Consider the following 24,875-nt stretch of genomic DNA (forward strand, 5'->3'; position numbering starts at 1 on the left):
ATTTATGAAGTGTTTGTTTGTTACCCATCGCATCGGGTGGCCACAAAGAGTCAGACTAGTTAGCCTGGTTACTGAAATTTTATGGTAGCGCCATTTCAATGACGCATTACCTCCATTTTCTTTTACTCCTCTTACTTTAGAACGGCCTTTAAAATTTTGAAACCTAGACTTGGAGATCACAGGTCAGCATGTGCAAAATACTCAAATACACACTGAATCATAATATTTCCTGGGCGACAGGACCAAAATCAATGAGGGATATGTTGAAATGGCCAATGACTCATTGATAGAGGAAAAAACACTCGTGTTATCTGGAGCAGAGCCCACATGACAACTTCTATTCTTTGCTTAGAGATGACATCCACTGCTATTCACTCCCAATGACTAAAGAAGTAACTGTTTTTTTGTAGTAGTATTAATAAGATTTAACCATAAAAAACACTTTCATATTTACAGTAGTGCATTGATCCTTCCTCACCTTTTACCCAAGTTTTAAACTTAGCTTCTCCTGTGGATTAGATTTTTCTCAGATCTGTTGAAAATTTGCACCTCAGATGGCAGCGCTGATTAATAATGCATCATGCCTGCTTTTTTTTTTCTTTTTCTTTTGCAAAAGAAATAGCTCTGTACTTTTTTATACCAGTTCTGCAATATGCAGAATCTTGTCACATTACGTAGGCTGCAAGTGGCACATGCGATGTGATTCACAGAATAAGACAACTGGATTCAACATGTAATATATATATAAAAAGGTTTAAATGAAAACTTAATCTTTAAAAAAAAAATGTCATGACATAAATAATACTTTTACGAAACAGTCAATATGGGGTTCTGTGTTTAGTAACAAAATGTACGTTTGCAACAAATTGTATCTAAAATTTCCCATAATGTATAAAATGATTTAAACTCAGATTTCCATTTCTTTTTTTATTATAAAGCAGGTGCTATGTAAATACTATGGAAGTGTCAAAACGCTCTGTCCACAGAGAAAAGCACACATCCAGTATTCATGCTTCCTTGAGTTTGTGATGTTACAAACTCATCATAATGTCATCTTTGAGCCCTCATCACATCCCACTGTCCAACCCTTTTATGTAGAAGAAAATATTAGGCGGTCAATCCATCCCAAAGCCGGCGAGCTAAAAGACTGAAGAAAACCTGATTGGCCTAAATGTGTGTCGCTCTGAAAAGATTCAGCCAATCAGACAAGAGGATCATTGATATCAATGTATATTAAAGACAAAGAGACAAGCCTGTTCTTGGTAGATCTACAGAGACAGGCTTAAGAGAGGAGGTTTTTTTGCTTTTGATGCTTAAAACAACAAAAAATATCTTCTTATTGATATTGAGATTGCAAATAAAACACAGCAGAACTGTGAAATATGGGACCTTTAAGTAAAAGTATCCATTGTGCAGCGATCCTTGTTACTGTTGCAATGTTACAGTTTGTTGAGGAGCAGCAACAACTGTGTGAACAATCTCAGTGAACAACTGATGGTAACTGATAATGTCCAGAGTCAGTGACATCAACAAAGGCATCAGTAACATTGGAACAGGAGAGGCGACTGATCCAGAATCCCCTCTATGTTTTAAAAACTTTAACTTTTTCTCTGTCATTTATTTTGCTTTTGGGTAGTCTAATCTGTAGCAATGCAACATTTTTTCTAAACTGATCATATGTTTTGTTTTTTAAAAATCTCAATCTGAAAAAGTAACCAGTAATTCAAGCTGTTAAATAAGTGTCGAGGAGCAAAAGGTTGAACATTTACCACTGAAAGACAGGCACCCAAGTATAGGTATTAGAATGTAAACAATGCAAGTCAAATGTACTAAAGCACAGGACTTGAGTAAATGTATTCATTGTATTTTCTACCACTGAATTCAGATAGACTCAAAAGCAAAAACACACAACATTCCTGTCATTAGCAGCCTTTTTCCCCTTTCAACCCTTCCCTCCATTCTCAAAATTACATCAGAATTAATCTTGTTGTCCTGGAAACTGCTATTTCTGTGTCAAGGAAGATTTTGTTGTCAACAAAAGGAGCACTTTCTACAGGCTGGATAGGGATGTTAGAGTTTCGAGTATTTAAAGACATTTGGTCTCCATTGGCAGACCTGCAGGACCCGTCTCTCCAAGATGCCAGCAGACAGTTTCTGTCCTGTTGACAACAGTGTGATAGAAATAGAGAGAGAAAGGAAAGCAGGAGCGGCTGTGAAAAAAAACCCACAGCATGACGGAAGAGATTGAGAGAAGTTGAGAGGAGAGGGAGGGCAGAGTAGAGAGGTGAAGGAGGGTGCAGGGGGAGCAGATAGGGGATGAGGGGAGAACGGGAGGGAGAGAGGTGGTAGTGGGAGGAGGGGGAGGCTGTGCGTGAGTAGAGGACCTCCCTGTGAACTGTGCAGTCGCGAGCCGGGTCATTGGGGCGAGGTTGTCAGAGCGTGCCTGAAACAGTACACCCAGGGGTTCAGCCAGAGTTCACACACTCAGTGTGCAAGATCCATGTCCCTCAGTCAGCGCTCGCCAGCCATGCACCAGCGTATACACAGAAACACGGGAGAAATGCATGTGTATCATTGCACACATACGTGCACGGGGATGAGATGAAAAGCAACAACAGGAAAACGCGTACGCACTTGCGAAACATGCAGGATGTTTGAAAAAGCTGGACCAAATAGAAGTCCGCGCAGATGGAAAACACTCAGAGTCTCACACACAGTTCGTACATGCACGCTGACATATTATTTTCACATCAGTGCACGCAAAGTTTATCTCGGGGTGACAAATACGCAATTCTCCCGCGGAGGGAAAAGTGAATAGGCTCGCCTCTTGGAGTAAAACAGATTTAGTAAAGCGCTGAGATGGTAACTGATAGTGTCCATAGCCAGATACAACACCAACAACAGCACCAGTAGAGAAAGATTTTCTTTAATTCCAGTCAGTGTGGTTTAAATAGGAGAGGCCATGAAGCCAGAATCCCCTCTGTGTGACTGAGCTCTTTGTGGGAAAGCTGTCTGCTTTACTTCCATTGAAGACTGGTTGGCCCATTGTCAAACCCAGAGCTTGACCTGGTGTTGAACCCAATTGTCAAACTTGCAGTGTAGTGTGGGACCTTGGTGGGGGAGGAGAGGCACCAGAGTGTGGTTTAGCTGACTGAGGCAAGTGTTTGTCATTTCTCGGTCCCTGAAAGAGTTCTGCGTACTGATTTCCTTCGCCTTAGCTAATGGAGTTAAAAGCTGTGAAAAGTGGAATTCCTCCTCAAAGCCTCTTTTAATACAATTAATGTGGTGATTTAGACCCAAAATATATGTTCTCATGTTTCATCAAAGCCCCTCCAGTCATGTGGTGACCACCGCGATCCCTCTCCCAATTCTCACGCTGGGGATAACTCAATCTTGTGTCACATGAGGATTTGACAGACAGGCCCAGCTGTGGCAGCCAGGCGCCAGAGCACCACGCCCTCTGAGTCCAAGGCAGACAAGGCCCAAAACCCAGAACAATTCAGTCTTTGTGGATCTACTGGAAACTATCAACTGCATCCAAATGACCGTAAGCTGTAGATACAAGCCAGATGTTGGAATTCCTCGGCTCAGTTCAGTCTCAGTCCAGTCTGGCTCATCCAAGCCCAGCAGCAGAGCAGTGGCAGGAAAAGGGGGTGTGTAGTTCTGACCGCTCTGTTACATGAAACCTGGTCTAATCGAACAGCAGACCTACTTTTCTGCCTGTCCGTTTGCTGTTCATGGTAGAACTGTCCATTTAAGAAATTGTGCAAAAATCGCCGCTCTTTTCCTTGAGGCTTTGTGACAATTGAAAACAGGTCAGTATGCAGTTTTCCTTATTTTGATGAATTGCTTCACAATACACCAAACCAAGTCATGTCTCCTGAGGGCAGCTGTGTTGCACATTACTCTATGTATAATCCCCCCTTTCAACCAAATTACCCCCAGATGCCCCAATCTAGATTGGTTATACTTTGTGTAATGAGTTAAGAGAGCATTGAAACCATTTAAACGGCTTCACCACTTGAAGCTGCCTGAATAAATAGTCGCTTTTCTGCGTGTTTGCTGAGATAACTCCTTGCGCCAAACAAGCACCAGATACAAGAGCTGAACCCATGCGTGGCACATATTTTCCCAAATTTCCATCCTCATTTCAAGACCAGTCTATCGTGTAATCAGGATCTCCCAGAGGCCAGATAATATCTTGTAAGGTCCTCAGTGGTCCAAACCTGACATGCTCACAGTGATCTGGTGGAAGACTCATTCGTCCTTTTGCGGGCTAATTACAGCAGGCTGTACGACCACCCCCCGCATTCCCCGCCAACCTTTCACCTCCGAGGTGTTGAGTAGGCAATTACTCTTCTTGGCTTCTGTGTGAAAGGCACAAACACAAACTAGCTATTCCTCTACCACCATTGCTCATTCCTCTCTCCTTCTCTGCCTCTCTGGAGTATTCATAGTGGTTGGAGAGTGTGCAAGTGCAACATAAACACACGCACCCACCTTTAGGTTCAGTAGCATGTCATGTGTAGGAGGACGGCTGCTGTGGCTTTGCCTCCCACACCCTCTACGCTCTCTTTCTTTTTAGGGAACTTGTGTGGATGTTTTTGTTCGATGAGTCAGTTTCAAGAGAGGTGAATTTTTTTGCATCTTTTTTTTTTTTTTTTGCAGTCAGCTTTGAATGTGCAATAAGATTCAAACCCCTGTCTTGTAATACCATTTTGTAGGTTAAGGAGCAATAGTGAGTCAACGTAGCATCTATTCTGTTCTGTGGCTGTTTGATTGACAGGCCTGTGGTGGCAGTCAGGTTTCGGTGTGCGGGACGTAGCATTGAGTCAGATTCACCGCTCCACAAAAAAGCTTATACAAAAAGCTACATTGATAAGCTGTGGTTACAAAGACAACATCAGCACCAACAGCTGTTTACTTACTAGTTTCGAGAAAAAAAACCACTTTGAGTTCAGCATCAAACTTTCTTTCTTCACCGTCTTCAGGGCTGGAAAGCAACACCAACGTTTCTCGTTTTGCTTTTATTTGACCAAAAGTTTGAGCCATCACAGCGTCTTCTGTTCGATGCAATCGAACAAGAGCGGACGACGTTAGTTAGTCGTCCCCTCATGTTGGACTGAAGGCCGACTGGACACCGCGGTGACTTCGACTCTCAATGAGCGGGCCGGTATCACAAGCTTGAAAGGCCCGTGGCTAGCTGGTTAGCATGCTGACTTCAGAAAATATATGCAACACAATACATAGAGGTCTTTGACATGACGTCAAAACTCTTTCTTCACATTTTGTGGATAATTTAATTTAATTTGAATCGTCTGGCCTGTTTTATGTTTCCCTTAGATGCATATATGAAAGTTGTACACTTGGAGACCCGCGTGTAAAATACCTTTGAGGCAAAAGTACCGGCTCCAATGAGGTGAGAATTCCCTGCGATGTGAGGTTTTGGAGTGCGATTTTCACTCAGACATATAACGAAGCATCACGCTGACTCAATCATTAAAATAAGTGCTTTTTAGCTCTCCTGTATTATTTGATAACCCACATCCTCCACTCAAAACCCGCAGTAACAACTCTCCAGAGGGATGCTTTCATCCTGACGCACACTATGTGTTTGGTCTGTTTCCATTTAGCTAAGTTCAGGTGTAGTTCACAGAGGCCGCCAACTCTGGTCACGTGACTTGCATGCAGGCTGTGGGTTTGGGAGGCCTTTGTTTGTGTAATACGGCCCTGTGATGAATCAAGAGCTTCTGTGCCAAAAAGTACTCGAAAGAGCATCTTAATTATCAGTTATTTTACATGAGACATGAAAATATGCTTGAAATTTCATTTATTGTTATTCCTGACAGTTTTATCAGCATATCTGTATTTTGGAAGAGTCTGTGGTCTGCATGCCTCACTGTCAGAGCGAGAGCAATGGCATGTTTTACTTTTTGATATCGTAACTGTTCGTCAGATGAGGGCACTGAATGAATGGTGCCCTCCGTTTGACCCACTTCTGATTCACCTTGAGCAAGGCATGTCGCTGGCAACAGAAACCAAGCCACAGAGTTCACTTGTTCTGCGACACTGTTGCGTAATCTATGAGGAAGCTGCTCTGCAATAAATAAATCTGGCTGAAGTGGTCCATCTGGGAACAACATTTTTCAGCAGAGCTCTCCTGACGTGATGCCTGGTGGGCTTTATAAATATCCTGAGCCCATCCGCGCAATGTGAACTGTGTTTCACCCTCCCACACCCTTCCCTTTTGAGTGTTTGCCTTCTGCTCACAGTGAAAAGGAGGCTTTACTCTGCTTTGTTTGTCCCTCAGCTCTTACCTCCCACTTTCTCCCTGTTAACTGTCAGCGTTCAAAAGCAGAACACTGGAAACCACATGTGAAACAGAGCGTTCTTCGTTTCACAGCGTAGGTGAACGGCCCAGGGGTATTTTTCATTTCACACGGACACCTGGGAAGATCACAACTTAAACTGCCACTTATCTACTTTTGAAATCTGTGGTAGACCCAGTAACAGAAACTATATATTTTATTCAAAAATTGCAAACTGCCATACCAGACAGTTATCTTTTAAACAACGAGAGTCCATATGTACGTAGTGGCTGCATGTGCTGTGTTTGTTCTCATCTGGTGTAATACCAAATCATATCTTTTGGCATGTGATATGATGTTCTAGAAAAAAAAAAAAAAAAAAAAAAGAATTTTAATGCACTGCGGGTTATAGCGGAGACAAAGCTCTCTATGTAGCGCCTGAACCTTTTCCCAACAGAGATCGTCATATATATATTCTGTGCTTCTCTGCACACTGTGGAGAAAAGACTGTGTAGATATGGCTGGCAGCCAGTGATGAATACAATTTATGGAGAGTTATGTCCCAGCTACAAAGTGTTTGACCTTGTGTTGTAGAACTACACCCTCTAATGCATATGTATGAGGCACCTACCTGTAAAGTCTGTATTCTTTAAATAAGCCAACTGTGGCCAGAGTGATTGTACATTTCAGGGTAGCATTGACCAAGCTGAAAATATCATGTATAAACGTTATTTGCATCAATATTATAGATATAGAATTACTCACACGCAATGTATATTTTACACATGGGCGTAACCACAGCCTTTTTTTTTGGGGGGGGGGGGGGGGGGGGGGGGGTGCACAATACTGAGAAAATACCAATTAAATTTTGGAAAACATACTATGATATTTTCTTTTAACATTTGACCCTATGCTATACCAAGACATTTTTATGACATTTTCATGACGTGACAGTATGCTATAGTATGATGTTGTTTTATGATATTTTGGACAACATGTCAGGATCCCTGTCTGTCCCAGTGTTTTCCCTTTGTTTCCCCTGATCTCCTTTCCTCTTGTTTCTGTCATTCCCCATGTTTGTTTAAACGTGCCCTGTGCATTTTGTTTTGGTCTTTGTCTGGTGGCTGTGGGCTCTCCGATTCCCTCCTCCAGGCACGTCCCTCCTCCACTCCTTCGTCCGGTTGGCACAGCTGCACTCCACGGATCACCGCCTGACGATATTTCAACCCCGGTCCTGCACTTCATCTTCGTCAGTTCGTTCTGTCAGCTCACCTGGCACCACGCTGCCGAAGCTCGCTGTAAGTTTTGACTCTTGTTGTTCCTCGTCTGGTTCCGATTCCTGTCTGTTCTCCTCCTGACTCAGTTTACCTGCGAACGTGCAAGCTGTCAAGCCGTCCACCTGTCCACCTGTCCCGTCTTCCTGCCGAGACAAACTCACCTGAAGACCTGCGTGAATTCTCGGAGACCACCGGTCGACGCTCCCCTGAGATCCTACCTCGGTCTACCCAGACCCCCCCTTTGCCGACTCATTCCTGCTGGTCTGGCGTTGGGATTCTGAGACATCCTCCAGACGCCTCCCCTACTCGGCAAACACAGACACCTGCAGCCTCTCTGTCCCCATTACCTGGAAGGAGGTTTCTCGCACCCTTTCGGCACACATTCCCTCTCACCTGCTTCTCTGGAAAACTTTGGACTCCACCTGTCTGCTGCCTGCCCCGCTCAGACTCCCACACAATGCTCTGCTGGACTCAGCCCACACACAAGCACATCCATCCCTGGACTCAGCCACTCTGCACACCTCATTCACACTTGAGTGTAGACTCAAGTCTGGACTCCCCTCACTGGCTACACAACCTGGACTCTGCCGTCACACACACAAAACTCATTCTACCCGGAAACTAAAAACTGCTCTATTTCATTAAATTCAATAAAATGGGTTTTTTTTATTCTGATTTCTGTGTTTACTTTGTTCACACACAACACAATATATGCTATTATGACATTGTTATCACATTTTGGAGAATATACTTGGGTATCACATTTTCATGATGTATTGGACAGAATACTTCAGTATGACATTTTGGAGAACATACTTTACTGTGACGTTTTTAAGACATTTTGGACGACATACAAAACCATGACGTTTTAACGACATTTTGGAGAACATGCTAAGTGTAGAATTTGTTTCCAAATTTGGGCCACATCCTATTGATTGTCATATTAAGTATGACATTTTTACAAAATTTTGCACGACATACTATAGTATGACTAAATATTTGTGACGACATGCTATAGTATGACTTTTTGTTAAAATTTTGGGCGACATATTATAGTATGATTTTTGCATGTTCCTGTAATAAAAGTAATAACCTAAAAGTAAAATATGGATGACTAACTCATGCATGTACTTTTGCAGGATACATGCAAATTCCACATAGAAAATACCAGGCGGGAATCAAACCCCAGACCTTTAGACTGTGAGATGACAACGCTGACAGCTGCACCACTGTGTTGGCTTCCATAACTTGAATAAAAGTCATACTTATAGCATGTCGTCCAAAATATGACTTTTTTTATAATAATTTGGACGACATGCTATAGTATGACTTTTTTTCATATTTTGGACGACATGCTATAGTGTGACTATTTTTCACAGTTTGGATGACATTAAAGAAGTATGACTTGTTTGTGCTATTTCTGATGACATGATATAAGTATGACTTCCGTTCAAATTATGGTGGGCACCACAATGGTGCATTTGTCAGCATTGTTGTCTCACAGTCTAAAGGTCCTGGGTTCAATACCCCCCCTGGAGCCTTCAATGTGGAATTTGCATATTCCTAAAGTATGACATTTCAGACATGCTATAGTATGACTTATTTTTTTTTTATCACTTTTTGGACGATAAGTTCAACTGCTGTTTACATGAAACACTTCTCCACTTCGGCCTTCAAAGTTCTAGTTTGAATATTTGTTACTACCACCAAAATCTGCAGGGTTAGGGTTAGGGTTGGGACTGTTTTTCAGATTTTGGAAGACATGCTATAGTATGACTTTTTTATCATATTTTAGACGACATGCTATAGTATGACTTTTTTTTTTTTTATCATATTTTAGACGACATGCTATAGTATGACTTTTTTCATATTTTGGATGACATATTATAGCATGACTATTATTTTACATTTAGGTCTACATACTATTCTATGACTTTTTTTTAAATATTTTGGACGACTTCCCATAGTAAGATTTTTTTTTACTAAATGCCACCCATAGAATTTTTTTTTTTGACCTGACATGAATGTTTAACGTGGGAATTGAACCTATGACCTTTTGACTGAGGCGGCAGCACTCACCACTGCAACACTATGGCTGTGATAGTACAACTTTTTTTTTTCATGTTTGGGATGACATGCTATGGTATGACTTTTTTTTTTTCCACATTTTGGACGACATGGTATTGTATGACTTTTTAAAAAATATTCAGGACGACTTCCTACAATATGACATTTTTCTGAAAATGTTTATGACATTCTATAGTATAACATTTTTATGATATTCTGGACGACATGTTATAGTTTCATATTTTTGACAAAATTTGGATGACATGCAATAATATGACATTCATATTACATTTTGGACGACATATTATAGTATGACTTTTGCTCCCATTTTGGACGACATGCTACATAGTATGACATCTTTTAAAAAATTTGGATGATATGCTACTGTATGACATTTTGATAAAAAAAATTTGGATGACAATATGATTTGATATTTTTTTTATCAAACTTTGGATGACATGTATGACACTTTTATCAAATTTTGGACCACATGCTACAGTAGCACATTTTGTATCATTATCAGTATTTGATGACATTCTATTGCATTACTTTTTGGAAGACACACGATACTCTTTATATTCATATATATATATATATATATATATATTCCCCCACCAATGGTTATGGCCTTGATTTCACAATTTATTCAGTCATCCTAGATTTGTGGCTAAGAGTGCTGTGTGTGTGTGTGTGTGTGTGTGTGTGTGTGTGTGTGTGTGTGTGTGTGTGTGTGTGTGTGTGTGTGTGTGTGTGTGTGTGAGTTTGAGGACTGACACCCTCTGAGCTTGCTGCTCACTTTAACCTTTAACACCACAGTGTATAATAACTCTTACAGTTTGACAGGTCAACTGAGGCGTCATGCCTGGCCCCTTGCTGTGGGTTAGGGCTGAGCCTTTTTATCATACTACCTACCCGGTGATGGATGAACCCAGCAACAAACTGGCTAGAGGGCTAACAGCAATTGTTCAGAGGAAGCAGATAAGGTCCTGTAACAAATAACAACGTGTTGAACTCCACAACTTCTTCTTGCTCCTGGCTCCAGGCTAATTCAGCTATTCACTTCAGGCCATGTCCCTAAAGCAGACAGACCTATGGGGTTTATAACAGTAATAGTCCACTGCTCACATATCTGATAGCACTTATCTTGAGTGTCTTGGTGCAAAGCAAGGTACATCTGCATTATGACTGGTTCTACAAAATTGACAGGATGTGTGGCATTTTCAAAGGAAAAGTAGTCTAGTAGTCAGCAAACATTCTCTATATTTTAGAGAAGTTAAAAAGATGAGAGGAGAAAATGGGTATAAAATGTTTTGGAAACACATCTATCATATCCAGCAGAGCCATATTAAGCTTCAAAGTCACAGTGAACCATCTGCCAGGAAACTCAGAGTCACAGAATACGTAAGTGTATGTGATGTAAATAACAACAGAATCCTACACCGGCTGAGGTTTTACATGCGTTCAGCATCACTGCACAACAAGCCAAATGGACTCCAGATCCGGGCGCCTTTAATATATTTAATGGATCATTGGAGGCTGACTCTCCAAGCCCCTGTGTTGGGATTACAAATGCTTGGACAGCATACTAGGAAAATACTCTCAGTCTTGTTGCTCTCTTTTAAAGTATAGACGGGGGAAATTCTGGGGCGTTCAGTAACAAAGGTCCACCAAGGGGTTGTGATGACGAATAAACATTTAAGACAAAGTTGCACAAACATATTTGTGGTCAGTATCAAAGGTCAGTTCACTGCTTGGTCTTTTCAAATGAAACATACAGGGATAGTGGAAAAATACGAGTTCACATCTTTTAAGACCACAGTGTGATCCTAAATAAAAATGAAATGTTCAGAAAAGGACACATGGGAATGTGGTCACAGCTGAGACAGCTACATGCTCAGACTGCTTCCCATATGACTAAACCTTAAGTCCTCTGCTTCCACCTGCGCTTGGTCAGTCACCCTGGAGCTGAACACCTTCAACAAGGAAAAGGCTTTCCAAGCCCCTCTTTGATTTATTCAGTATTTGGCTAACCTTGCTCTGAACCTGCCCCAAGAGACTTCCAACCATTTTAGCCCTCCTTATCCAGCATACGTGCACTACATGCCTCCTCGACCTAGTTCTATCCCAACATGCTTCTTCTCCCTCTGCTTTCGCAACAGCACGCTAAGAGAATGAGAAACAGGCCCTCGAAGGAGGCTCGGCTTCTCTCTCGGCAGTGCCCGTCCCCCTCCCTACCCAGTGTGGGTCACCTACTGATCACAATGTGCGGCCCTATCGTGAGTGCGCAGGAGGGCATTTATGGTTCGCTGGGATTCAAATGAATGTTTATGAGCCTTGTCTGGCAGCCAAAGGCCAGGCACTATCCCAGCTTTTACGGCCACTCTCATGGGTTTGCCTTTGGTTGTGTGAAGTTGCTTTGACTTGTGCTCAGATACGGGGTGTCTCTCTGTGACTCTGGATCTGTGATCTTCATATCCCTTCATGTGTATATTACCAGGGGTTAAAGTATTGCTGCCAAAGCAGCGAGGGTAAAGTTCTTTGTACGCTCTTGTATGTTTGTTTTGCAGAACCCAAAGACCACAGTCAATGCCGAACATTTTCTGTTCTGTCTTAAGAGTATTGGCTTTACAATCCACCTCACAGCAAGGAAAGGAAACAGCATGGCCTCTGAATAAGCACAAAAATAAGCTTTGTTACATTATCACTGAACATTGCTCTTTGCTCTGATCTAAATTAATTAGTTACTCAGGGAGAGCAATCAGAATAGGTAAACAAACATAAAGAAGGAAATTAACAAGGCCTGTCTCAGATTCATAGATAAAGCACCACTTATATGTGTTTTCATGACAAGTCAAAGCGCTGAACAAAATGTCTATTTAATGTATAAAAGGAAAGCACTGTTTTGGTTAAATAACCCTAATTGCCTTTTTAAGTGGTATAAAAGAGCATGCTGAGACTTTTTAGCAGAGACAGGAGATAATTTTACAGAATTCAAGATTATACGAAGCAGTAATCATGTAAAGTGTGTGGTAATCCTAACATTAATCATGCTGTATAGTTTTAGATGTTTGTAGAGGGTTTATCTGTTCAAAACATTAAAAAAAAAAATCCCAACACAGGCTCTAAATGAGGTCAAGAAAAGTGCAGCTGAAGATGGTATTTTCCTTTTCACTACACCCCCCTTTTCTTTTATTGTGATAAACCTTTGTGAGGTCACGTTTCAGTTTCATCTCATTAAACATTAACAAGTGCAGATTTACAATCTACCATCTGTGATGTGAAAAAATGCAAATCCTTTTTTGACCTTATTATCTTTTTTACTGCTGCTCGAGATTCCTTGTGGAACTGTTTGTTTTGTGGGGCAGTATATCTTGAAGTTTGCTTCTTTTTAGGCTTGGTTCTTAATGTTGGTTTGAAAAAATGGCCTCCACGTACAACCCCAACTAATTTAATTCCAATTACAGTATATCATATTAATAAAAAGGTGATAACTTTTAAAGTTAGCCTTCTTATTCTCCATTAATACACTGACTGTCAACATGTCTGAATTGTTACGTACTGAAAGAGCGGAAAAGAGATATTCAGGTGCCAAAATGGGACGTAGTTCTGCACTCTTTCCCCCAACATTTGTGCCAGCACAGCTAAGTGTTTGTATAGCTGTTGTTTGCTAATTCAGTTAAAGGAAAAGTTAAATGTTTTAAGAAATACAATATGCTCATTTCAGCCCGTCTTGCCGAGAGTTAGATGAGGAGATCAATACCACTTTCGGTAAACAGATTTTTTTTTTAACCATTGGACAAAGCCGGGGTAACACCCCCCCCTCCCCTCACACACACCCCTTCACCCCCACACAAAGCTCAGCTAATCAGCTGCTGGCTGTAGCTTCACATCCATTGTTCAAACATGAGTGGTATTGATATTCTCTTCTATAGGCAAGAAAGCTAATCAGCACATTTCCCAACATGCTAAAGTAGTTCTTTAATATACTGAAGGTAAGTAGTTTACCGATAGAGACCTTTCATTTACCGGGCCGTAAGTGCTTCTCAGCTACTGCAGTATTAAATCAGAAGCTTTTCGCAAATTTACAGCGGATACAGACTTTTTTTTGGGGGTCACGTTTAGCCTTGCCGAGACATGAAAAGTACACATATAGATGCAAAGAGGAAAGTCATCTGGAAAAGTACAAAGAGTGACGAAGTTCGTACGGGAAGGAAGTTGGGGGTGGTTGGATGGAACAAGACATTGATCTGGTAAACTGTCGTTCGAGTCCTCAAGAAAAAAAATCAATGTGGATTTCATGTAAGTTACATACATAACGTAACATATTTAACGTATATTGATTATACTTAGTGACGTGCGAAACATTACTGACATAAAAGTACTTATTTTACCTAAACCACAGTTTTTTGCTAATCCTAACCTAGACCTGGAGCACCTTAGGTTTTCATGCTTAAATGAGGCAAAACATGACACTGCCACTGTATCGAATAGCGGACTGACTGGTGTAGTACACATTTTGGCATTACACCAGATTGTAAGGTTGCAAGACTCTCCCCAGTTTTATTATCCGGTTCTTCTATTTCTTATAACAATATCCTCAAAACAAAAGGTAATTGTAAAAGTCTGGCATTGATGAATTTCATCTATTGTCTTTTTGACACAGCTCCCATCCTTTAAGCTGCAGCAATGAGGCAAGGGGGCCTCATTATGTCCTTTTCTTTGTGCTATATTCCTCTCGGGTTTTGCTAATTCAAATCATATTTATAAAATCTGCTAACATAGACGTGTTGCGATTGAGGACATCTAAAAAAATGTATGAATGTGAGCCAAGCTCACAAAATCAAGCTCGATATATTATCACTTGCATAACAGACAATAAAAAAACAAAACCTTTTGTCCTAATATTTAAGGGCTTAAGTAGACTGCCGGGTGTCAAATACAAAACAGTCTCTGTCCCTGTTCATGTCCTTTAAATGTGGTTAAGACCTCTCTGCACGCATGAGGAGGGCCTGACTGATTTGTTTTGAGTTCATTATGCTTATTGAGAATTACACTATCCCCCCAGCAACATTTTCTGGCAGCGAGAACAAACAAGAATGTGCTCCACATGCCCCTAGGAGCGCGTTTTATGTTTTGACAACATCGTCTGTCACAGTCACTGATCTCATGCTTGGCATATATCAAAGGTGTTATCACGCTGTCATGGGAGTCAAAACGCAGACACAAAACAACATGTACCTCCCAAGTGTTCACTTTTTCTATTTTCATCATGCACAAAGAGAGACAGCGCAATTCTAAAACTCCACTTTATTACCTTGTTTGGATTCAAAGACACGTTAAAAGGAGAATAAAAATGAATTGTAAAAACAGACTAAAACAAGAGTCACAAAAAAAAAAAAAAAAAACTTCCGGAATAACTACTGGTACAGACCTATGCATGGCTTCTGTTCAAAGTGAGATTGGCATTCAGTCCTTTATACCGTAGACATACGCACACACACACACACACACACGTGCACACACACACACACACGCACACACACACGCACACGCACGCACACACGCACACACACGCACACACAGGGCCAGGGTGTATCGTGCAGTTTATCAGTTAATTCTACCTGCAGAAGCGACACCCTCGCATGTCCCCTAAGTATTTGTCTTCACACTATCACGGGGCTTCCTCCACTTTCAGATGTCTTAAGGTCCATTTTCCCTTCATTACACCAAAGAGCTGTTGAGGTCGCTCTCATATCGTGCGCAATCCAGGTTCATGTCCTCCCTTTGAACGTGTTCATGCAGGTATAACTCCCAGAAAACTTGTGGATTTCTTCAAGTGCAACTTGTGGCATGAAGCTAGAGAATGCAGAAACCGGTGAGAGAATGTTAAGCATTCAGCATAAATTACAGCACTGAGAACAAAACAGAATAAATTAAAATGTCAAATGAGAACTTTTTACCTTTTAAGAATGACAAGGGCGTGCATTGTCCAAGGCAGGTAGAGGAAGGCCTTGTCAGTTCTGACTGCATCGACCGTCCTCTGGGCAACGACCTCAGGTTTGAGAGGTGGGAAGAGCTGGGGAAATCTACAGAGGAAAATATAGGGGTGATCATTGTGACACACTGAAGAACAAGAGTTCTTTTTTCTTTTTTTTATCTGCTTCTGCTAACATACACTAGAGCACAACTGAATTTGAAATTACACTGCTGGCTAGCCAAATTGTACACTGCATGTTTTTGACACACCCGCACCATTACACAAGCTTTGACGGAACCATACACTTGAGCAAGAACATTCAGTGTGAAATATGCAGAGCACTTTACACCTTTTTTACAAAGGTTCAGTGCATCAACGTTCTGCGTAATCTCTAAACCAAGCGTCACCCATTGGTTTGTGAACGGCCATTATAAAGCCTGCAGTTTGGATTTTGGTCGGCGCCATCTTGCTAGTTCAGATACTACATCCCGCCCACAGATAGCCTTAACCTGACTCCACCACAGGCGTGTCAATCAAACAGACACGCCCCCAAAAACACTGCATTTTGAGTCTTATTTTCTAATTAATGACTGGATTATGTTCACATGGACCACCAGAAAATGCATAAGAAGTGACCTTATCTAGCAAAACCAAAATAATTTGTGGAACAAAATGTATTGACTTTGAATTTTATGACAGAAGTTGAATGGGAGTCTATGGAGCCGGAGGCTTTTTGGAGCCGAGCTCTAGTGGCACTCGGTGGTATTGCAGCTTAAGGCACTTCTTCATCGGCCTCATTTTCAGACCCAGAAACTATGACCACTTCTATTTATAGTCCATGCTCTAAACGCAAGAAGAATGCCACTGGGGGGGGTAACCGATGAACGAACCAATGAATGATTTAAAGAACGGGTTACATGCAGATTCCTTTTAAAGTGTGTGAAACTGTTAAAATGAGGGAAAACTTGACTAAGAAAACAAGTAACAACAAACATTCCTATGGTGGAATATCTGCAAAGAGCCTGACGTGTGAGCAGAAACGTCATAAACTCACAGTTAGGATTGCACTGCGAGTCTTTTAATGTCATCTACAATGGTGCTCATTACAGGAAAAATAAAATCAGGGGCTGACAGTTCATATGATACATTTTCTGTTCAAATTTGTGCCGCTCCACCAATTCCATTTTTTGCCTATTTGACCTGCTGGTGACTCTGGATGAAAAGTAAGAGGATCACGAAACTCATTAGAATTTTTCCTCTCCGGCCCTTGAATGTCTGCAACACATTTAAAGCAATCCATCTAAGAGTTGTCAAGATATTTCTCTCTGAATCACAAAATGTCAATCTCACAGCGGTGCTGGAGAGAAGGTCAGGGGATCTGTAGGGAACATGAATGTTCAATATATGGAAATCCAGCCAACGGTTGTTGAGATATTCCAGTCAGAAAAGTGGTGAACTGACTGACTAAAGGACCAACATTTAACATCGTTAGAAATGCACTGTTGGCATCGCTAAAAATAATAAAAAAAAAATCTCTAGTTAAGTAACATGAAAAACAAAGAACTGGGAATAAGTGTTCCACCTTCCTACGTTCAGACGTCCTCTCACCTGACTCTCATGCCCTGGAACATCTCTGTATTTGTGTGAAAGGGCAGCACGGTGGTGCAGCCGACGCCGGGACAGTCCAGCAGGCCCAGCGTCAGGCTCTCCATGAAGGCCAGTGAGGAGGCCTTGGAGGTGCAGTAGTCTATGGCCCCCGGGATGGCAGACTGGGACAGGATGGAGTTAATGCACACTACGTGGCCATGCTGCAGCTCCAGCATTCGAGGTAGGAAGGCTTTTGTTGTCTAAGGTGAGGAAAGAAAAAAAAAGAAAAAAAGAATGAAGGTGAGAATAAAGATAAGATGGAAGGCGGAGTAGAAATGGAAGGTGAAATATATTTAGCAGAGTAAAATGCAGGACAGACAAGAGAAACAGACTCGCACTGTAACCGCATTTTACATTTCCTTTTCCATTTAGTTGATAATTGCATTTCTGTCTGTGTATGACATAGTCTTTTGATCTCTATTCAAAATAAAAAAAATGCCAAGAGTTAAAAAATAAAAAAAATTGATGTCTCAGGAGCTGAGAGGCAATTTGGAAATACCCCACTTAACCTACCATGATAGCAGTCGTGATTGACACGTCGGGGGGTGCCTACTGCATAGACTGTCATGCTATAATCAAAATATGAACGTGATGAGGATAATCTGCAAGGAGGAATTTCCCCATGTCTGCAGGCTCTGCTTTATTTACACACATCTTACCCAGAACTGTCCCATGGTGTTGATGTGTTGGGATTTCAGGAGGGCGTCGTCGTCGCTGTCCATCAGACTTTTACCGTGGACAACAGCTGCGTTGTTCACTAATATCGTAACATCTCCCACCTGAGATTAAAGAGTGCAACAATAATGAGAAAAAAAAAAAAAAGACCACTGTGAAACAATCTCAAGCATTTTCTGTCTGCTTCCCTGTCATGATATAGTTGTGCAGCACCAGAGCTGTCAGCAGCACTCCCTGCTCATATTCAGATATTTCAGATGAAGTGTAATCTATACACCAGATGGAAGCAGCTCAGAGTGAATACAGACGAAAACAGAGAGGCGTCGAAGGGAAATATTGTATGATGCTTTTCACCGTGTGCAAAATACATTTCTCCTTGCACGAGTAGAACTATCTTTATATATATTAAACTGCCGTACCTTTTCTCTAACCACCTTGGCTTGCTTATAAACTTCCTCCCGATTGGCCACATCACACAGGAAGTAATGACACTCTGTTCCAGAGAGGGAGATTTCTTCTGCTGTGTCTTTGAGGCACTTTTCTGTTCTTCCCCACAAGATCACCTAGAAAAGAATTACATTTTTAAAGGCTAGAAACAACAGAAAAATGTCCTGCATTGAGACAGAGTAGATCAGAAGCATATTAAGTGAAGTATTGCTTATAATTGGAACAAAAAGGGTTTGATTACAGTCCATTTTTAACAAAACATGACGTATCTTTTGAACAATTTTTCTGGCAACAAGACCTGGTGGAACTGTGGAGATCTTTGAGCAGCAATGGTCTTTTCATTCAGGGAACAGAGAGGCCATTTTCACTTCAACAAATAGTTTTCGAGCAAGATTAAAGGCTTGGGGTTACTGTGTGAATGAATTGTCTCATCCACCCGGAGACTAAATGAAGGCTGGTCATTTGAGCCTGGAACATGGGGTTGGATGGAGGTGGGGGACTAGTGATTGGGCAATTAGATCTGTCAGTCTTTGGGGTCAGGGAAAGGTAATGAAATCAGGGGGTGAGCCTTCCTCATCTCTCAAACACAAATTCTCAAAGAGATTACACGGCCTGTTGGGCAGATGAGCCCTGTCATTTCTGGTCAGGGAGTCTGAAAACAGTGCGTGTGTGAAGTACTGCGGACGCCAGTGTGGGATTTGGCTGGTCGCCCGTGACCAAGGTTAATATTTGAGCAAAAAGTCCTCTGGAAAGTGATCTTGTGTATCTCGGAGTCAGGGACTGTGTCTGTGTGTGAGTGTGCGTGCACACAAAAAGACGGCCTGTCTGTTACTTAGCCCATATTTCAGCCTATCGGTCCAATTGTTTTACTCCAATGTTTATGTGTAAACATCCATTCAGTCAGAAGGCACGATGGATTCACATCGATTTATCATTCTTCGATATCCAACTGTTAAACATGCAATGAAACACATGTAGGATTACGTAAACATAGAAAATAATATGAGCTTGTAGAATACTGTGTCCTCTGCATAAATTAAACCAGTCATCTTAAAGGAACGGGACACTTTGGGACAGTGATCATCTTTTAAAATTCACTCAGCATTTGTCGAAAATACACTGTTAATTTAAATTTGTTACAAATTCCAATTTTGCTCTAAATTTTTTATTTTTTTTTGCAAGGCTTCATTACACAAGGACTGACAGTAGCAGAAGAAGACCAAACACAGAATTATTGACACTGTAAAGTTCTCAGGGACATCAAAGATTACAGTCCGAAACATCTTTATTTCTTTATCAGATTCGGATGTGATCAGGGTTTGCCTCCCTCTGTGAGTAGCCCCAGTTTGACTTGCTTTTGATTGGGTTTTCTGTTTGCTTCATTTGCAAGCCCATTTGAGTAATCAGTGAAGGCAGACAGGCCTTGATAAATAACTGAAAGCTTTTAATAGGATTCGAGCCAGACAAACAAAGCTGACAGTTCTCATTAAAAGTCAGCACTTAAACTGTGCTCTCCTGTTAAAATGTTATTTAATTCATTAAGTTTATCACCCATCACAACACACAGGACCTTCAGAGCAAACAAGCACTGGCCAAATTGCTGTCTGGATAGAAACGGTAAGATAACAGTTTCTAATTGACCTCGCACGAGCCCTGTTCACCGACAGTGATACACCGGTGATTGTTCCGACTAGGCCTGCCTAACAAGACTTAATGTCAACACATGCTGTAAGTAAAAGCTCCCTAATCAACGAATTAATGTTGCAAAACTTGAAACAAGACTTTGAGAGCTAGGTATTGCAGATGCCACTCAATACAGGCCGAGGTGTAAGTGTCTGTGCCCCCAGAAGCTCCAGCTGCATTACAGTGATACTCTATCTCAGGTCTGGATGTATGGGTGGGTGCGAACCCTCCTTTTCACACCCATTGTATGGGCCAGCAGAGAGGCGGCACACAGAGGGGGCAGCAGGAGTTCAGGAGGCAGTCGCCTGCCGCTGTCTAATTACTGCGGAGACAGCAAGGTCAGTTGCAGGGCAATACCCAGCTGGGAGTGGTGTGCTTCCCGCCTCCAGCACAACACAAGCACAACCATACAAACCTGTTGTTGGTGACTTGGTTTTGATTCATCGTCCTTGCAGAGAGCTCTTTAAGTAATGGTAACACAAAATGCAAACGCTTTCTGCCAAGGTAAGTGTTGTCGTGAGATTACTGAGGAATACTTCAAGCAGATTTGAAAAAACGTGGTGATGAAAGTTGAAAACTATGTACCGAGATTGATCTGAAAGTCCTCTCGCGGTGCTATTAAAAGCCTTTTTTGAAAATACTTTGGTTTGGTTTATTGTTTCAAGACCTGGCTCCCCTCCTGAGTCTCCGGGTCGTCATCTCTGCGAATTCTTTTATGAACACTGAAGTTGGCCTTCGTCACACCGTGAAAACACCAAAGCCTGAGCAGAGGGGAAAGGAAATTCCGGCTGCCAGTCACAAAGGGGCTCAAACTGGGGTGATAACAAGTTCATATAGGTCGGCCCTATTCATAATTGCCCTCCTGTTTCCTTTTAGCATCCCTTTAGGCAGGGAGTAATTGTCATACACATTACCACAGGTGTTGTTTTCAGAGCCTTCACACCTTGATAATGCCCAACAATGGGGTGCTGAAAAGCCCTGTGACATCCTTTGTTGTGCAGCTGCAAAGTAAAGCTTTTAAAACCTACCGGTTTCTCCTTGCTCGTTCCCCAAGGAGATGGCATTGAAAGACAGACGGAGGCAGTTAGTGTTTCATTGAGCTTTTAGCAATGTTTTCAAGCTGCTACAATTGCGCCTTAAGAGAGCATCTGAGACGCAGCACCCGTGTCACACATGTCCGGATAATTACAACCCGCAGATTTTTCAGCTAGGCTGCTCAATGTGGGTTGAAGTTAACACCATTTTCTTCCATGTGTGATGATGACATCCATCTGGGGTGATCAGAAATAGAGCTACTCTGTGTTCGCACATCACTGCTAAAGGGACACCAGCGACTAATCAGGCGCTCAGCTGTGTAATGTTCACCCACTGGTGAGTGGTAGGAACACCACAGCTGAACGCTGCGAACGGAGGTGAGCCTGTAAACCTGCAAGGATGAGCGGCTGACTGTCGTCACCAGAGTGTTACAGGCCCTCCTTGTTAGGAGGGTGAGGGAGTGTGTGTGTGTGTGTGGGTGGGGGGGGGGGGATATTAACTTTCAATTAAGGGCTTAAAATAACAAATGCAAACACGGCATCCAATCAATTATTCCAGCTCATGTCATCGACATACTAATCTCCTTACCTTTAAATTAAGTTGTCAACCACAACTGATTTTTTATTTTAAAGAACAATCAAAAACATTCGTTACGTTATGGACAATTCTACTACACATGTAGCTCAATGAAATAATGCTTAATCTTTTATATATATTTTTTTAGCAGGTATTATCTCTGAAGAATCTTATGACACTGCATTTTTGTAACTGTACCAGGCTGGAATTGCCAAGATGAGACAATCCGTTTCTTTTGCGTTGGGTTTATTTTGAATACACTCCATAAAAGGCATCCAAAGTATGCTTGACAAAAAAAGAAAATCTGGCTATTATTTATTATTAAAAGCATTATTGGGTATTTTGTTGTGTTGTGTTGTGTTGTGTTCTGTAGGCAGATTTTACAAAAGAGCAAAGACCATTTAGAAATAGCAAGAAACTATAACAAGGTAATACCACAGCTGTTGTTCTGTGTATGGTTTTTGAAGCAGTTTTAGTAAGGCTTTTGAACACCCTCCACCACCTACATTCAAGAATACACACACACACACACACACACACACACACACACACACACACACACACAATGCGAGCACACATGCACCAATACCTTGATCACAGCCTAAATCTTTGGATAATGCACTTTGTGAGAATGACCTCAGAATGAATGTCAGCTCAGTACCACATTTAATCATATCAATAAGCCATAAATGCCGTCAGGACCTGCCCTCTGGTTGACCCCAGCTGTTGTGCAATACTTGAACTAAAATTGAGGGCAGTCTCCGGTCTCAATGGTCCAACTCGGCTACTCGGGGGTCATGATCCCTGCTTTCAGAGAACAGTGGGACAATACACTTGAGGCAGGGGAGACATGACTGACCAGGCTACCTGAAGCAGCAGCAGCAGGAGCAGGAGGAGGAGGAAGGAGGGTGTGTGTGTGTGTGTGTGTGTGTGTGTGTGTGTGTGTGTGTGTGTGTGTGCGCGCGCGCGCGCGCGATCCAATCTGTCTCTGCTATACAACTGAAGGTTTTTCCACTAAACTTGTAAGCCAACAACCAGCATTAAGACTGCCAAAACAAATGACTTGGAAAAAATAACATCATTTATGAGCTAATGTCTGTGGAAACAGTGGAGGGAGATGTGAGACGTGTGGGTGCAACAAGTTGCCCGATTACCTTTCTGGCCCCCTGCTTGGCAAACTCTTTGGCCAGGTGTCGCCCGATACCTCGTCCTCCACCGGTGATCAACACCACCTCCTTGGTCAGGTCCTTCCTTCTGCTGGGCAGCAGCGAAAACAAACTTGCTCTGACTATGTAATAGAGCATTTGAACCGGGAAAAGAAACATACGACACGCGCTCTTCAACTCCATCTCGATAAAAGTGCTCCCGCGGACAGCCGACGAGTCGGTATAAATGTGTACGCGGCACGTTTACGTGCACTACTGATATCCTCCGACGGTGAGCAGCAACGGCGACTTCTCGGCTTCTGCAAGTTTACCCGCATGCAAACAAAAATCATGTGCAGCCTCAGAAAGTGTTGCACGAGTAATCCACAGGCGAAAAAAATATGGGGGAAAAAAAAAAGCAGCGCTGTGGGACTTCAAGGGGGCTCTGACATCTTAGTCGACATGCATTACGCTCTCGAAATGTGTGAGTGATCAGTCATTACGCATGTCAAACACCGGCCGATACGCAGAGACGTGAACACAAGCCCACGACGCTCCGTGGTATGCGCTTCTGAAACCGCTGGGCTTTGGTGTTGTGTTGCTGTCCCGTCCTGCCTTATATATTACCGCCTCTCCCCCAGCTCCGGTTCACCCGCCAGTGAAAGGACCTGGGTGAACCTAAGGGGGAGGTTTGGAAGGGCATTAATCCTGATTGACATGTTAAGTGTGGATGAATATTTTTGCTCCAGTGCCCGTGTGCCCTGACTGGTTTTGCGTACTTTGCCTCTTCCCCCACCCCCTTCGTGTGGTTACAGCGGCGGTTCTCAATCTGCGGTGCAGGGCCCCCCCAGTGGTCGTCCCACTGCGTCTCAGGTGGGTGCCCAATCTCAGTTTGGGGCAAATTTAACTTCATAACTCCACTGACGAGAACTTATAACCTAATTATATAACGGACAGAAAAACAATGACGTTGCAATCACAGGTTTCAGCCAATACAAAAACAACACTGAAGTATTCTTTCTTCCTCAGATAAGCCTCAAGCCAGCCCCCAATTAATTATGCAAAATAAATAAGCAAGCAAACAAGCATTAAACAAATACACTAGATATATAGATACAGTGGGTACGGAAAGTATTCAGACCCCTTTAAATTTTTCACTCTTTGTTTCATTGCAGCCATTTGCTAAAATCAAAAAAGTTCATTTTATTTCTCATTAATGTACACTCAGCACCCCATCTTGACAGAAAAAAACAGAAATGTAGAAATTTGTGCAAATTCATTAAAAAAGAAAAACTGAAATATCACATGGTCATAAGTATTCAGACCCTTTGCTCAGTATTGAGTAGAAGTACCCTTTTGAGCTAGTACAGCCATGAGTCTTCTTGGGAATGATGCAACAAGCTTTTCACACCTGGATTTGGGGATCCTCTGCCATTCTTCCTTGCAGATCCTCTCCAGTTCCGTCAGGTTGGATGGTGAACGTTGGTGGACAGCCATTTTCAGGTCTCTCCAGAGATGCTCAATTGGGTTTAGGTCAGGGCTCTGGCTGGGCCAGTCAATTATGGTCACAGAGTTGTTCCGAAGCCACTCCTTTGTTATTTTAGCTGTGTGCTTAGGGTCATTGTCTTGTTGGAAGGTGAACCTTCGGCCCAGTCTGAGGTCCAGAGCACTCTGGAAGAGGTTTTCTTCCAGGATATCGCTGTACTTGGCCGCATTCATCTTTCCTTCAATTGCAACCAGTCGTCCTGTCCCTGCAGCTGAAAAACACCCCCATAGCATGATGCTGCCACCACCATGTTTCACTGTTGGGATTGTATTGGGCAGGTGATGAGCAGTGCCTGGTTTTCTCCACTCATACCGCTTAGAATTAACACCAAAAAGTTCAATCTTGGTCTCATCAGACCAGAGAATCTTATTTCTCATAGTCTGGGAGTCCTTCATGTGTTTTTTGGCAAACTCTATGCGGGCTTTCATATGTCTTGCACTGAGGAGAGGCTTCCGTCGGGCCACTCTGCCATAAAGCCCTGACTGGTGGAGG

The 24,875-nt window shown here is 42.2% G+C and overlaps 1 protein-coding gene across 1 annotated transcript; it reads right to left on the bottom strand.

Annotated features, from left to right (window-relative positions):
* Positions 1-14,944: 14,944 nt before the first annotated feature.
* On the bottom strand, positions 14,945-23,545 carry dhrs3b (dehydrogenase/reductase (SDR family) member 3b). Its single transcript, XM_069149690.1, has 6 exons — positions 22,847-23,545; positions 18,371-18,514; positions 17,936-18,055; positions 17,238-17,476; positions 15,613-15,738; positions 14,945-15,508 (listed from the first exon to the last, which is right to left on the bottom strand). The coding sequence occupies exons 1-6, from the start codon at positions 23,039-23,041 to the stop codon at positions 15,424-15,426; spliced, it is 909 nt and encodes a 302-aa protein (XP_069005791.1). The 5' UTR covers positions 23,042-23,545; the 3' UTR covers positions 14,945-15,423.
* Between the last annotated feature and the right edge of the window lie 1,330 nt (positions 23,546-24,875).

This window comes from Embiotoca jacksoni, unplaced genomic scaffold, assembly GCF_022577435.1.
Source record: "Embiotoca jacksoni isolate LCO1_2020_lvr unplaced genomic scaffold, fEmbJac1.0.p SCAF_1, whole genome shotgun sequence".
In the NCBI taxonomy this organism is placed as follows: domain Eukaryota; kingdom Metazoa; phylum Chordata; class Actinopteri; family Embiotocidae; genus Embiotoca; species Embiotoca jacksoni.

Excerpts from the sequence above, each read along its gene's own strand:
- dhrs3b (XM_069149690.1), bottom strand. The coding sequence starts at position 23,041 with ATGGAGTTGAAGAGCGCGTGTCGTATGTTTCTTTTCCCGGTTCAAATG. Across the intron at positions 17,477-17,935 it reads ACACCATGGGACAGTTCTGG|ACAACAAAAGCCTTCCTACC; the intron begins GTAAGATGTGTG and ends TCCTCACCTTAG. Across the intron at positions 15,739-17,237 it reads TTCCAGGGCATGAGAGTCAG|ATTTCCCCAGCTCTTCCCAC; the intron begins GTGAGAGGACGT and ends TTTCCTCTGTAG.